Below are 16,088 nucleotides of genomic sequence, written 5' to 3' on the forward strand. Positions count from 1 at the left end.
AGCAAGCGAGTGTGCGTCTGTAAGAGCGCAGAGCTAATTTAAGTGTGTTTTTTTTTTTTTAAACTTACGTTATTTTTTTGTACCAGGTGTTTTTAAAGACTCTTTCTTTTAAACACACCTTCCCTACTCATGCAGTACCACTTCCGACTCTGGTGCAAATTCCTTGCCTTCTTTTCAAAGTGTACCCTTAGTGGTTTAAGATGCAGTATGCATTACATAATGTGTATTCTCTAGCATTGAATATTATGTTTGGGTCTACTGACACTTACTAGGTCAAATAAGATACAACCACATTCTACATTTGAGGTCATCGTTCCGAATGTAAAGTAACAAGTTCAGGCCACTAGGTGACTTATTGTACTCAAACAAACAAACAAGCAAACAACAAAAACACTCGCTACAGTACATGAGATGTCAAGGAGAGCCAAACTAACGGGGAAAAAAGTGTACAGTATAGACGGGCTTCTTGCTGGATATATGAAGTCAGTCATCTTTAGTTAACAGGCCTCTCTGACACGCATCCTGTACATAGAAATGATTTTGAAGACAATAAAACATGTATGTGCTTCTTTTGGATGTTTGTAGGCCGATTGCACACAAGAAAAGGAAAAGCAGCATCAAGAGTTGGTGTCCCGGGAGCAATATTAGGCATGGTTTTAAAAAAAATTGAGTAAACTCCAAATTTTCATGACAGCAAACTGATAAAATTTTAAGTTGTGCAATTAAACACAAATATTTTAGGTTTTGCTAATGTGAAGAGTTTACAGAACTCATTTTCCTTTGTATGCCCCCCCCCCCCAACTTGAATATATAAGTAAAGCAATTTCAATAATGTAATTTCCAATAGATTCATCTCAACAGTATTTTTAAAGCAACACTGTCACCTAGCGTACAGTCAGAGAACGTAAAGTACCCCCGGACACCCATTTCACGAACTACTCGACCTATATATGTTATACTGGTATTAAATTTCTTTGCATTTCAGTAAAATAAATCTTTGATCAACCCAGTCGGTTAAGAAAGAAAGTTGGCTGTGTTGTATGTCTTTTGTGTTTAATGGACGACGTGAAGTGACAGAAGCTTTGTAGTGAGTACCCAAAAATCCATCGTACTTGGGTGATCATACGAATATTTTTAACGGTGGATGTGAGCATTAAGTAAAGATGTCAACTTCAATTTTGGTGACCATCAATGGCAGTTTTGGCACAGAAGGCGAAGTTTAGATCCCTACATTCCGTAGTTGGACTGTCATGTTGAGGAAGCTCTTTAAAAGGACGAGGACGGAAAGGGACGGAGGACGATTATTATATGAATAAGGACGGAGGGACGGGACGATAACGGAAGGGTTACGGCAAAATAGGGTAAAGTGCCCATCTCTGAGAGATGTTATTATTATTATTATTATTATCATAAAAATGGGTTCACTCCAATCACCAGTTCGGAGGAACACATGTATGACAGCTCACGCTACACTGCCAAGCCTTCATTGAATGTTCAAGCGAGATTTTGGTTTCCACTGCCCGTCCTTCAAAAGTTTTGAGTAGCACATGACGTGAGGCAAACATTATCATCAACCCTCGTTTTGTTTCACCACCCACTTGCTTTGGTTCAATACTAAAGTGCAACTTCATTTACAGCCATATTTTGCATTTACTGACGCTAACGAGGACAAACTGGGAATAATGTTATTCATTAAAAGTTATTAAGAATACAGGAATTAATCACTGAATTAAAATGATCAATCACTTTCTGTATCCTAAAAATTTGGACTTGCCTCAGTGTCAATTAGACTCTAGGACAACACTGAACAAAAACCAAACACGAACATCTGGAAGAAACATGATTACACATTTACAAATCATACAATAATTCACAGAAAAAATGATAGTAATAATAATTAAACACACAAATAAATAAATAAATTAGCTTCTACTAGCAAGCAGCAGGATACAATCTTTGAAATGCCGCCTTAAAGGGGAAGTACACCGGAATTAAAGTTCAAGGTTATGACTCTGCAAATGTTGACTATTTTCTTTCATTGTTTATCAGACAAATAAAAAAAAAAGGAACCAAAGGACACATTCCTGAGTCTCGATTAAAGATTTGCACTGGTTAAAATATAAAGTGCTAAAACGTGAATCGAAGTGTTGCGGCTGCTACAAATCACTTTAAAGGACTATTGCACTCAGTTTACATCGTGCACAAAATTTCAGGGAAGACAAGTGGAAAAGTGGGATGGAGGAGGGGTTCTCAATATTTCTTAATTATTATTATTCTTGTGAATTGATGCTAATAGGTGTATGACTTCATTGTCATGATTAGATACTGTATGTACGACTGGTGTTTGTGTCCTGGAGGGAAAAATCATTTGACACTTAACTGCAGTTAGGGAGCGAAGAATTACTTGCTGGCAAAATAAAAATAAAATAAAGCTCCTCTCATGCCATTCGGTGGGTGAGTCATGGGTGTGGGAACGACCTGCTTCTATAAAAAGAGCAAAGTCTAAGCTATCAAATGCTGACGGCCTCGCGTCTATCCGAACGGTACCTGAAATGAAAACATTATAAAGCATACGTGTGTGTGTGTCGTGGCCTTTGGGGGTGCCCTGTAACAGCTTGCTCAATCAACTCTAAAGGTGACTCATACCGCATATGAGCACGTTTCTTGCAGACGTTACTGTACATTTCTTCTTTGACTCCATGAAAGAAGTGGCATTCCGGTCACCCTGTGTGTCCGAGCGTCGTCATACTTCAGAGGATCTCAGTTCGCATCTTTTAGGTAAAAGTACAATGTTTACGTCTGGCAATAACAATTGCAATAACAAGTGGTACTATAAATTCTGAAACGTTACGCCGAAGGATTAAAAAGTCTCGGGCATACTCGGATGACCGTGTAACTATTTGGAAACTTCATATTAAAGGGATTTTACGTGTGCTGTGTAGATCCACAAAAGCAAAACAACTTGGCTGTAATGTCTCCCCAATTAAAAAATACAAAAAACTATTTGCTGTGTCCATCTACAGTGGGGCGAAGCTGACACTGACCAGTTATGACCTATGTTCTGCAGACTGAAAACAAAAAAGAAAACACTCACAGACCTCAACTTAGCACACATTAAAAAACCAAAAAAACAAAACACAATACATAAAGCGCACTCACTCGACTCTTCTTGCCAGTGCTTGCATATCGTACTGTACAGAAAATAATGGCGCATTCGTCTGGTCGTAAACTGTCCAACGTGTGTATATATATTAGTAGCTCATGACTGCTATGTACAATTTATAAGCATTCCGGGTGCTTAGGTGGAAAAACAAACGGACCAGTGAAATCTGAGGTAGCAAATTCAACAATGATAAAATAAACTCAAACCCACTGCGGACGTCAACTCCTCTGCCAAAACTCAAAAGCTTACCGAGTTGGAAAAACTGGGATTTCACGTTTGTGTACACGTTAGGGTTTGCCGATTTCCATGACAGGCATGCGAATGGTTCGTCACCCACAAGAAAATCTTGGTTCTGGTAGGGCAGCTGATATGTTCGTCAAGAAAATTCATGGCTTTTGAACCCTCCAGTTACCACCCCTGAGGTGCAAACCAGCCAGCCAGTCAAGTGTGCTCTTGGGAATTCGGGCGCAACATTTTCTCCACTTCTTGGCGCGGGACATCGGGGAAGGGGTGGGGGAGTGGGGGGGGGGGGGTCAAGGAACCGTTGACACAATGGGGCAGCGCGTTTCTTGTTAGGCCAGCTAACACTACATCATTTTGACCAACTGGTTTGTGAGGTTTCTTTTCGGAAGCGCCACTGACACATAACAATAGAGTAACTGTTTCAGTGCAAGACATGATGGCTACTGGTTTCATTATTATTCGGTCTGTTGTTTTTTTGTTGTTTTTGTTGTTCTTTTTTTTTTGTCTTTACATGTCCTCGATAAGTCATTTAAGACTGGATTCAGCAGTAAAGGGATACTCCTAAGGATTGCAGTCATTTTTGAGTGAAGTGATGCCACCCCTCTTCGGTTTGAAGAGGGGAGAGGACACCTCTCTGCTCTTCTTTTTTTTGTGAGGGGGGGGGGTAATTATAGGTTGCACTGTTGGAGAGCTCTGGGTGTTCATGCGGAATGGGGAAGAAACTTGGATGAGAGAGCGATAGAGAGAGGCATCCACCTTATTTTCCTTTCTGGGCTCAGAGCGCTCTTCATGAATGGCGCATCCTTGCGTTTAAGGTCACTGGAGGGTTTTGGTTGCAATGTTTGAAATAGGGTTCAGTAGTATCCTTCCTCTTTCCCTCTCACTGTCGAACCTTCCCGTTCTCCGTACCCTTCGCTTCTTCCTTAGCTCCCCCCCGGGTCCGAGCTGTGTCTCTGCGCTGTCCGTGAGTCCTGAGGTGGATGTGACTCTTGGAGAGACAACCTCCTTTGTGTTTCCAAATCCTGGTCAAATAGCCCCGTTGCAGCCGCTTGCTCGCCGCCAACATCGATGCGCAACTCGGAACTGAATTGCAACCCTGTTCTTCTTATGCTTGAGATCAATCCGGAAGGTGAATTTGATCCTGCGCCTTTGCCTAAATCAAAATCTAGCGCTGGGTCTGAAATTGTCGCACCTCCAGTTTCCAAAGCAATCTCAAGCTCCAAATGCTGTCCTAAGATGTCCAGTCCAGAGGAGGAGCGCTGGTACTGGCTGGTGTCGATCAAAGGTGAGTCCCGCAATTCTTGGGATTCAGGAGACGTGGCTGAGAACTCCTCAAAGTCCTGAGAATCCAAGATCTAAACAGAAACAAACGACAGTTGTATTGAATCCACCATTATAGCACATTTCAATGCTGGTTCCTAGACGTATGACTATTTTGTTGACCATGCTTGGAAGTCTAAGCATTTGCATCTCAAGTCATCTTTTCCCATGGAAAATAATGGAAATGACAATTTGTTCCGGGCCGACATCCCCTACAAAAATAAAAACAACAAATCATTTTGTGATACCGTATAGATTTTAAGAAGGAAACTTGCATTTCATTTTATGTTTCATAAAACACGGCATAGTGACATCATTCAATGTAAAGAAGAAAACAGTTTGTGCATCATGAAAAATTCATTGTGGCACCTTTTGGTGCGTGCAACCTGACCACGGTGCGGACGAATGAAGGCGAGTTTCACTCAACCACTGTAAGTGACTCAAAGTAATCTGCAGGATAATTCGTCATTTTTTGCAGAGGATAAAGAATATATGCCTGCGAATATTATTTATTGGAACATTGCTCAACATGGTAGTTTGCCAGTGCTCTCCATAATAACTTCTCATGTGCAGCACGTTGAAACTAAATGCAGTGTGTGATATGAATAACAGCTGACCGATATATTTGCAGAATTGGAAATGCGTTTCACCTGTGATAAGGAGGCCAGGGTGTTTGTCTCAAATTGTGTAACAGGCGGGACCATTTTCTCTCCAGTGCCCGGATCAGCGCATGGGGAGGCCTGTGAGTGAGATGGCATGATCACAGCGGGAAAATGTCCACTTTCTTCACATTTTCTTGTCATTGTTGTGGTCGGGATGTTGTGGTCCTGCTCTGTGCCAGGCAGATGTGATCCAAACTCATCCCGGAGTGAGGTTTTGTTCAGGAACTGTACATTGCTATGTTTCTACCTGAGGCGGTGACGATACAGCACTATAGGCGGGGGGGACCAGAGCCATTTGTCTCTGCAGCAGCTGCATGATCGTTCCGATGTCCGTTGACATACGAGTCTCCAATCTGCACACAATAATTCATTTGGGTTGAAAAACCGGGGCTTCCAGTTCAAACGAGTTCCATTCGATTGGACAGAAAGCAATTTTCAGTCTTATGAAACGGAATCACAATCAATAGTTGTACTCCAAGAGCATTTTCACTCAGTCATGTGACCATGTCGAACGTGGATCCCATTCTGCCAAAGAAAGTCACGACGTCTGCTGCGCAAAAAAAACTCTGTTAGCAAAGGTAAAATTTAGATTTTTGTTGTTGTTGTGTAATGTGGGCCAATGTGGGTTTTTTTTTTGGGTGCTCATTTATAGTTTTTGGGAGCCACTTCTCAAAATTAAAAAAAGCCAGACAACGTTTGCATTTTTTCCAGAAACTGAAATCAGTCAATGTGAGTACCGGTTAAGTTGTTTTTGCAACAGGTCGAGGCGCGTGTCCAGCTGGCTGCGTTGCTGGCGGCTCATGCTGTGCAAAGGTGTGCTGAGGGATGGGGGGGAGGCGAGGCTGCAGCTGGGAACCTCCTGGTACTGACCACCCCCTCGATTTTCTCCCCAGAAACTGAAGATGTTGGACACACCTGAGAGGGCACCTGAAAACAAAAGAGAGGAGAATTGATGAAGCAACGTTGAGATGCAACAGCGTGACTCTTTTTTTTAAAAAATCGATATATTTCTACCTGACAATGCATTGCAGGTGTTGCCCGTCTTGACTTCTCCATCGCCATCTGTGTTCTCAGAGAAGTTTTTGTGTGCCGCCTGTACATGATGGTTCTCCAACATTGCAGATGACAGAGCGAGGCTGGTTACAACTGACTCTTCTCCCTTTCAGACCAGGACATGATCACATTACTTTTAAGTATCATAAGTAATAAAAAAGGAGGGGGTGGGGGGGGGGGGCAGGGAGGCCGGGATTTTGCACCTCATCCCCGCTGGAATGGGAAGACACCGAGTTGCGAAACTGCCTCTTTGCCGCCGCCTCTTGACGTTTCTGGTTGTGGGCTGATTCTCTCTCTCGTCTTCTGTTTACAGACTTGTGGGACTTTTTAATTTCGCCGACATCTGCGTCATCTGGTCAGGAAAGCAAATGTTGGGGGATTTTATGCCAGTGTATTTCTTGTCATTTACTACAAAAAGCACTTCCAATAACCCATCGGGAGGATGTGTTACCCTTCTCTGTGCGCCGCCTAAATGATAATTTCCGTCGGCGCAATTTGTTGAAGCCCCCGCATTTAGACTCATCGCTGCTAGGAGAGCCGGGGATCATGTTGGTCTGCATAAAAGAACGATATAACATATAATATCAATATTGTTGTTGTTGTTTTTTAATTATAATACAAAACCTACATCACGGAGGTTGAAGGTAATTTCCAGGTTGTTCCAGAAGTGTTCCGCAAATTCCGGATACATGTCCAGCACCTCCAGAACGTCTTCCCTGAAGATTTTGTGAAGGTCGCAATAGGTAAGAGCCCTCACGTCGGCGTTGGATTTACCCGGTCGAGCATACAGGTTGATAGGTTCACCAAAGATGTCGTTCTTTCCTGAGAATGAGAAGCGGTATCATATAAAGAAGGGGGAGGCGAAAATCTGGTTGGCTTACACAGCAACGGAATAGCTGTGGAAAGCAACACAGTGCTCTGTGACAGGGCAAGGTGGGGATGGAGGGTGGAGAGGAGGGAGTGGGTGGGACACACCATTTTTTAAAGCAAGGGGGTGCTGTATTATTGTTATTAAAATATTATATTTGTCACCAAGTATTGTAGGAGTATGACTATACAGTCATCTTGCTTGTTTTACAAGGACAGACTGTTGGGAAAAAAATATTTTAGGGGTGTCTTGTTGGATAATTCTGTCAAGTATTATGTCAGCATTATTAAATGCAGCACACCTAGATTAATACACTATTTAATAATCAGGAAGCCAGTTGGCATTCTGATTGTCATTGACATGAAACTTTGACCAAACAACCAGCAGAGGGTGCCTCCAACTGGTGCATAATTTATTGTGAAGCATTATTAGTTACAAAGACAACAAATGAGGACAAAAGTAAAACAAGAATATACCTAATATGGCAACCACAACGTCTCCTCTTAGAATCTCTATGGATCCTCTGGATATAAAGTAGATCGCGGTGAGGACGTCCCCGGCGTGGACGAGCGTGTCACCGGGGGGTGCGTGGGTGGTCTTAAACTTCATTGCCAAGGCCCTGAGGCAGCCCTTGGTGGAGCCTTTAAAAGCCTTACAGTTCTGCAGCAAAGTCCGGTTGAGATGGAGACAGATGTCCGCCTGGAGACACTCTGGGAAACCTTTTAACACCTGGGGATAGGGCGGTGGGGATAGAGGGGACAGGATCCAAAGAGGCCGAGATGAATGAAGGGAGGAAGAAAGGTGAGAAAGAAGGTCAGATAAAGAGGGAGGCGGGCAGAGAAGGAGAGTGAGGAGGAGACAATTGGAAAGAAGGAAGGTTAAGAGGTGTTAGAAATACAGCAGTTGAATTGACAGAGGAGGGTAACATCAGTTTGGATGCGTTCCGTTAGCGTTGAGGAGCGGATTAATAAAGTTTAGAGGAGTGAGTTTCAAAGCCTGTATTGATACAGGGAAGATTCACTGAGTTAAATGTTCAAACTGTGCATAACATTACATTGGATTCACTTTTTTCTTTTTTAATGCAGTAATGCAGTATGTTAAAATACATTTTAGCTTGACTCGTATCATAAATTTGCACACTTGGCATACTAACATACTCTTTAAGGATCAAAACCTCTACCTTTTTTCATGAACACTTGGGCCTACTACACGACTGTATAAATCAGATGTATATTGTATTGTATATTTTAACGTTGGGCATTATGGTGGTCTTTGTAGAGCAAATGTTTTTTGAGATGGCAAATGATTTCGGAAAATGAATTTTTTTTTGGTTCCTGTTAACATTCGACAACTAAAAGTCTTATAGTTCACCTAATGAATGTCAGCAAACCAGAGCCTTGCTCTTTCATTTCTGGAGAGATTCGAATCGAAATCTACAATGTTCATTAGCGGTCAACACGGACGTTCAATAGCACACATCAAACACGCTTCCGATTATTGTTCTTTTAGCACTGACTAATTACTTCGAATATGCTCTTTTAACTAAAGATCCCAGAATCAACTTGACAGCTGTTCAGGATAAGACTTTATATTGCACCTAATTTCAGAGTGGACGCGGAAATGTAGCTCTCCACAAAGCAGTCAGACAACCTTTTTGGAGGTCTGTGCTCTACTGAGTCTCAGTCTGACTTTTACCCAAAAGAACACGAGTCAGCAGTTTCTGAGTTTGAACGGTGAATGTCCATTGTTTTCTGGAGTTTCACTGCAAAAGCAAACCAGGGAGGTTTTTGTGAATGTTTCAGCAAAAAAACAAAGTGAGCAGGTCCGTAGAGTGTTATTATTGTGAAGAATAGGTGCAATTTTAATGCTGCAAACATGGGGAGCCCAAGCCATTTTATGTGGCAACTTTAGGCCACTCTTTTTTTTTTTTTTTTTTTAAATGTACTCCCACTAAATAAATTACTCTCCTGGCTTCCTTTTGACACATAACAACTCTTTTGTTGCCTTGGTAATGTGTTGCAGTGGACCTCCGTAGGAGACCTTTCCTTGTTTAATGGTGCTGCAAGCATTTGCTCGACTGTTAACTTTCAAGGGTGTGCTTTTTATTTTCACGCTACATCAATATTCACCGTCGGAAGGCATCGCTGGTGTTTTTTTTTTCTTTTTCTTTTTTTGCCATAGCTTTTCTTCCGAGCACAGCTATCGTTCAAAGAGTGAAAGTACCATCATGTTTTATAAGTCTTTCAAGTCTTGTTATTTTCTGCTCGCTTATTTTCATTATTTCATAGCCCCCCCCCCCCAAAAAAAAAGAAAAACAATGAGGGGCACTGGCCCAACCGATATCGACGAATTGCTGACTTTTGTGCAGAAAATGCATAAAATAACATTTAAACCCCGATGCAGTTCAATGGGAATCAAGTATTCATGGGTTTTTGCTATGTGCAAGCCAGCATGGGTTGACATTAATTCTGTTAAATAAAAAATTTTTTTAAAAAATCAAAAAAAAAATCATGCAGTCCAAGAATGCATTGCGTAGTGCGAAATGTGTGACCCATTTATGACCGCAGTTGCGTCTGTGTGTCACGGATGAATCGATGCAAGCTAGGAACAGAGTCGTCGGGCATTCGACTGGGATGCGACCTCCCATTGGCGGTCCAGGCGGTTCAGTTGGTATCCACTCAGTTCATGGTGCCTTTGTGCGCACTGACAGGTGCGATTCACAGAGCCAACGTTGTGCCCGTCCAACATGAACCCGCCTTTGTGGTCAGCACAACCGAATGACTTGATCAGCAGTCATGCGTGTTTCATTTAGCCCTGAGGGTTTCATATGTGCGTCGTGATTGGCTGCATACTCGCCTTCTTATATGAGCTCGTGGCGGTCCAAGCGTGACATGGGAGGGAGTGTGTGTGTGTGCTATTTATAATACTCACATCTTTCCTATTTTCTCTGATGGTGTCGGACCATGCATGCTGAGACAAAGTCTTCCAATCATCCTATTAATGTACAACGCAGGCTCAAAATGCTACTCGAGCCTCGTGGTGTGTATTCATTCGGGTTCAATTTGATACAAAGACTCTGTGTACACACGTAGCGAGTTGGTACATTGTGGACCGCAGGTACTCACAGCATTCATGTCGATGCCGTTGGTATAGGACCAGGCGTGTTGGAAATACTCCTCCAGCCGCTGCCTGAGCGGGTTGGGGATTTGGTGGAAGCGGATGAACTCTCGGACGCGAAGCATCTGGGTGTGGTAGCGGGCCGTCCCCGAGTATAGCCGCTGGATGATGGCAGAGACGTTGCCAAAGATGCTGGCGTACATCAGAGCTGGTTGCGGGACAGAATGAAATCAGTTCAGACAGATTTGTATAGTGAAAGTCGGCATGGAGGATAGCGGTGGGTGAGATGGGGGAACAGAGAGCGGCAAAAAAAATTTACCTAGAAAAAATAAATGGCAACTAGGCTGCTCAAAAGGCAAATTCCATTTTGCGCATATTTAGAAAAGTATACACAGATTTTTTTTCCCGTTTGTTTGTTTTAGATGTCCAATAATATTATCAGAACTTACATCCTATGAGCATGACACAGATGGAGAAAATCTTCTCCGAGTTGGTGTTCGGGGAGACGTTGCCAAAACCCACGCTGGTCAAACTGCTGAAGGTGAAGTAGAGAGCCGTGACGTACTTGTCTTTAATGGACGGGCCCGTTCCTGTTGAAGTGTAAAGGTTACGCCGGTATGTATTGGAAAGGCTGCAATATTGGGTTGACATCACCCTAAACAATAACAAGACTGTTGTGAGTCTCAGTACCTGGGATGGAGTCATTAAATTGTTTTCCCAGTTGGTCGCCGAGTGTATGGAGCCACCCGATTGAGCCGTTCCGCTCCACGTTACCGATGGCATACCTGAGGATCGGAGATGCAAGAAAAAAAATCGAAATTATTATAATTTTTTTTGCTGATTGAGAATCTGCTCCCATTTTTTTTCTCTAGAATTACAGGTTTGGTTCAGTTACAATTTTTAGCTGCAGTACTACATTTCACAAGTGCACACAGAAGTCCAGTCACTTTTTCCCCCCCATGTATGCAAATTTTGTAAACAAAGCAGCTGCTCGTGTTGTACCAGATGCACGCCAGCCAGTGCGCGATGAGGGCAAAGGTGCACATGAGGAGGAAGAGGACGGCTGCGCCGTATTCGGAGTAGCGGTCCAGTTTTCGTGCTACGCGGACCAACCGGAGGAGGCGAGCGGTTTTCAGCAGCCCGATCAGAGTGGTGGTCTGTCGAGAAGGGAAAGAAAGAGAGTTATGCCCGCCGCCCCTGGTTTGAGGGAGAGTGTGGACACACCTTTTTAAAACTAATGAGGTACTTTGGTGGATGAGCTCCTCCCCTTCCATTCCGTCCATACGATGAATACGGTTAATTAATAATAAAAGCTTCACTGACGGTGAGCCTATAGTCCCGCTGTGTGTGTGTGTGTCCTCACGGTAAGTAATAGCTGTCTGGTGAGAAGAATCTGCAATTTCTGGGCTCAGTGGCTTTCCTGGCCAACATTACTGAAGAAAACCTCCAAGGGGAGTTTCTACATGTCTGACTTTTTTTTTTAATTCCCATCAAATTGCAATAAATAAGACAAATAGGAAGATAGAAACGCATTCCGACATCATTACACAGAGATTATTTACCACTTGGAATAACCCCCAGGCCGGGCTGCACTGTCTAGTGAATCAGTCATCTTTGGCCGCGGGTGATTTTGGTCCTCATTAGGACGTCTTCTCAGAGAGTCTCTCACTTTCGGACTCTTGGTTGGCTTTCCTTGGCTCTTCCGTCTCTTGCTCTGGTCCCCTGAACCCACCCAACATCGTTCAACCACCTTCATCGTTTCCCTTTTGTTCATTTTACCTTAATGTGTGTATACATATTTGTTTAAATATGTATGGGTGGGTTGGTGGGTTAAAACAATGCAAAAAAAATGTACACAAGCATGCTTCTGTAACATAAATGTCAGAGTAGGGTCCAATTTATTTCCCTCCCACATGAACAACATCACATCATCACTATGTCATTGTATTCTGCCTTACCTCTTCCCCGCTGCGATAAATTAGAAGGTCGAAGGGAATGGCGGCCACCATGTCGATGAGGAACCAGCCTTTAAAGTAGTGCACGGCGATTCGCAGTGGATGGCTCACCACCTCATCGTTAGAGTTCACATACGTTGTCCTGAGAGAAGAATGAAGGTAAACCCAAACATGACTCATTTTTGCAGCCAATATTTAATTTATCACAAAAACAAGTACATCCCTCTAATTTTGCTCACAATTTGTTTTTATATCTTTTCTGAAGGAATTCCACTTGGAACATTTTCACTGTTGTGTGATACCGTATTATCGTTTGCATCCAGTAACATCTAAGAAGGAAATGCTCTGAGTCACGAAAATGCACGTATTCATCGGATGTTATTCAGACCTGAAGTTGATGAGGATATCGATGATAAACATGATGTCCACGATGAGGTCCACCACGTTGAGAGGAGAGCAGGAGTAACCGCAACGCTGCATGGCTGCTTCTTCCTGAGACGAAAAGAGGATATCAAAAGCCAAAGAGAAGATCATTAGCCGAGGGCGGGCGGGCGCTTCTATTGCTTTCAGATGGATGAACATACACCATCTGGACGACAAATAGCTTTGGAAATACATTTTGCAAGACTACCTGTGGAATTTGCATCATGTATTGCCATCACAATGTCATCATTCGTTTCAATAAATGCGTGGCTTTTGTGGCGCCCCACCACTTAACTTTTAATAGATGCTAATTTCTATAAGCATTTTTTTTTTTTGTTTGTAATGACACACCTGGTCGTTCAGGAGGAAAGCTGCCGAGTAAGGAGTCAGGATGGCGGTGTAGATGACCAGCAGCAAGATGAGCCAATCCCACACCGCCTTGAAGGGACTGTAGTGCAACACGGTCCAGCTGTGGATGCGAGGAGCCTGCAGCTTGTACTCGGGCAAAACATCTGCACCCAGCGAAAGCACCTGGGAAAAATGCTTAGAGTTACCACCACCAGATGGTGGCAAAGTAATACTTTTCGATTAGACAGGGCTATGGCTTGAATAAATGCAGCTCCTGCTGTCATTTTAACATAGTTCCTCATCCCCGAGATGCCTCAAAGATGGCACAAGATAGCCAAGCGGTCCTTGTGTATTAGACAAGGCTTTGGCCACAACACAAAAAGGGGACTATGAATGGGAAGCCTCTTGACTTCATGACACTGAGACAATGTGTACTGTGGCTAAAAAAAGAAACCGATTACCGATATTCTATGGCACGTTTCATCCGCACGCAGTCGCAAAAAAATTAACACAAGGAATATGATTTGGAGTATTACACTGCAGAACTTAATCGCTTTACTGGCTGTAATATATTCCGGCATCTGCACTTGCAGGAGTGAATCCGTGACAGAGGCAGCAGGGAAGCCTGCCTTGTGTCTTTGCCTAATCGAATCAAAGAATGAGACGCTGGAGCTCGCTTTGGGCTAAAGGAATACTGAGCATCCGAATGCATTTTTGATAGTCCACGCAGACATGCCAGACAACTGTGAAGTGAATGCATATCTCGCACACAAAGAAACAACGAAGCTGCCTTGATTCTTGTCACGTTCGCAAGGCGACACGGGCTTTATTGTGTCAATATTGTACAAAGTATAACATTGGATGCAGGTTAACGCCCCTTTTTCGACATTATTATCTGATCCATGAATATTGCATGGATAGGTCCACTTATCCAGAAGCCCAATAGTGCAATAAAACAATATTAATGCATTTGGGTCCCATGCACGGCCACATTTCTAAATGGTCTGCAAATCTATTGTAAGAGTCCTGCTAGCCTCACAGTTACATCTTAAGTCATTAAATTGTGGAGTTCTGTGTATTTTATTGCACCGCATTCAGCGGAGGGTGTCCACCGCCTACTGCCCGGAGACAGCTGGGATAGGCTCCAGCACCCCCCGCCACCCTAGTGAGGATCAAGCGGTTTGGAAGATGAATGAATGAATGTGTATATATATATATATATATATATATATATAGCGGCTGGATAGCTCAGTTGGTAAGGCATCGGTTTGGCATACGGGAGACGGTGGTTCGAATCCCGCTTGGGGCAAAAATGAGCACATAACACCATCCAGTGTGGGTCCTTGGGCAAGATCCTTCACGCTAATGCCTACCTCATACAATGATGAGAGACAATAAAACGAATGACATGCCGGCTCAGACGTCGCCCGGCCAAACAAGGTCTGCGTCAGGTGCTGGGGGACCAGAGCACCTTGATGAAAAATGGGCTACTGGAACAAAGCGGAGATGGGCGAGATGCGATAACATGGCTCTGTTGGAATGCTACTACTCAAGCAACCCTAGTCAGAGGGGTTACATGCAGAGAATGTGGGCTAAATGGTTACTTCGAAACCCACAGTCACGGTTGACCAAGAAACAACTAGTAGCTCAGTGTTCCAACATCCACAAACGGCAACTGCTGTCACAACTTGAGATTGATGAGGTACAACGCAGGTTCCATGGTGAAGGGCCCCAGGCTTTCAGATCAGAGGAGGAGGTCATACAAGAGATTGGGAGGCAAGCCCCAATGAATGCAGATGATGAGATTGGGTGGCCAGCCCCAATGAATGAAATGCTGAGCGAGGCAGCAACTGACCTGAAAGCGAAGATCATGGCGAGAATGAAAGCTGGGCAACCTAGAAACCGATTACAACGACTATGTGAAGTACCATCTGAAAGTCTCATAGAAAGTGTGAATGCAGCACTGAGGGCGATCCCTACCGTAACGATCACAGAAACCAATGAGCTGATATACGCTTCAGCATCAGTGATCCTGGAGATTCTGGGCTATAAGAGCAACCATGAGATACGTTACCCACCATGGAAAAGACCCGGCCCGGAAAGATGTGAGTCAATTGACGGAGGCCCAGAGAGGTGTGATGAAAAGGCCGATACCCGAGAAGTACATCCAGATGACCATACCTGAAGCACTCGAAACTGCCAAACAAAGGCTCCAAGCCTTGTCCAGTCGCCTAAAGCGGTACACAAAAGAGAATGAAGCCAGACGAATAAACAGGCTGTTCGCAACACAACCTGCGAAAGTGTACGCTCAGTGGCAGGGTCCTAACAACAGAGCTGACCCACCAAGACTGGAAACTGAAAGGTACTGGAAAGGCATATGGGAGAAGAAGGTTGCACATAACAGCAGTGCACAATGGCTGGTGACCCTGAGAGAGGAGCACAGCAACCTGCCTGAACAGAACCCAGTTACCATAACAGTGGCAGACATACAGGAACGAGTCTCAGATATGAAGAACTGGACAGCACCAGGCCCGGACATGGTCCACACCTACTGGCTAAAGAAACTCACAGCTCTCCATGAGCGCCTAGCAGTACAAATGAACCAGCTGCTGAGTGATGGGACTCACCCAGAATGGCTAACCGAAGGGCGAACGATCCTGATCATGAAGGATCCCTCGAAGGGTGCAGCCCCATCCAACTATCGGCCAATAACCTGTCTCTCCACAACATGGAAGCTCATGTCAGGAATCATCGCGGCTAAGATAAGTGGACACGTGGATCAATACATGAGCGAAGCGCAGAAGGGCATTGGTAGAGATACCAGAGGAGCCAAACATCAGCTCCTGGTTGACAGAACAGTCGCACAAGACTGCAGGTCCCGACGTACCAACCTGTGCACAGCCTGGATTGATTACAAGAAAGCCTATGACTCGATG

At 43.9% G+C, this 16,088-nt stretch overlaps 1 protein-coding gene across 1 annotated transcript in view; it reads right to left on the reverse strand.

Annotated features, from left to right (window-relative positions):
• Positions 1 to 4,086: 4,086 nt before the first annotated feature.
• Positions 4,087 to 16,088, reverse strand: part of kcnh2b (potassium voltage-gated channel, subfamily H (eag-related), member 2b) — a 95,911-nt gene continuing 83,909 nt past the window's right edge. Inside the window, exons 8-23 of the mRNA XM_052054161.1 lie at positions 13,156 to 13,335; positions 12,770 to 12,873; positions 12,385 to 12,523; positions 11,429 to 11,583; positions 11,117 to 11,211; positions 10,876 to 11,016; positions 10,435 to 10,634; positions 7,786 to 8,038; positions 7,070 to 7,263; positions 6,893 to 6,995; positions 6,645 to 6,793; positions 6,403 to 6,547; positions 6,126 to 6,315; positions 5,636 to 5,741; positions 5,377 to 5,466; positions 4,087 to 4,761 (exon numbers count right to left, since the gene is read on the reverse strand). Coding sequence (XP_051910121.1) covers positions 4,330 to 4,761; positions 5,377 to 5,466; positions 5,636 to 5,741; positions 6,126 to 6,315; positions 6,403 to 6,547; positions 6,645 to 6,793; positions 6,893 to 6,995; positions 7,070 to 7,263; positions 7,786 to 8,038; positions 10,435 to 10,634; positions 10,876 to 11,016; positions 11,117 to 11,211; positions 11,429 to 11,583; positions 12,385 to 12,523; positions 12,770 to 12,873; positions 13,156 to 13,335 — 2,676 coding nt within the window. The 3' untranslated portion in view covers positions 4,087 to 4,329. The remainder of the gene's footprint in view (positions 4,762 to 5,376; positions 5,467 to 5,635; positions 5,742 to 6,125; positions 6,316 to 6,402; positions 6,548 to 6,644; positions 6,794 to 6,892; positions 6,996 to 7,069; positions 7,264 to 7,785; positions 8,039 to 10,434; positions 10,635 to 10,875; positions 11,017 to 11,116; positions 11,212 to 11,428; positions 11,584 to 12,384; positions 12,524 to 12,769; positions 12,874 to 13,155; positions 13,336 to 16,088) is intronic.

Source organism: Hippocampus zosterae, chromosome 20 (assembly GCF_025434085.1).
Source record: "Hippocampus zosterae strain Florida chromosome 20, ASM2543408v3, whole genome shotgun sequence".
NCBI lineage: Eukaryota > Metazoa > Chordata > Actinopteri > Syngnathiformes > Syngnathidae > Hippocampus > Hippocampus zosterae.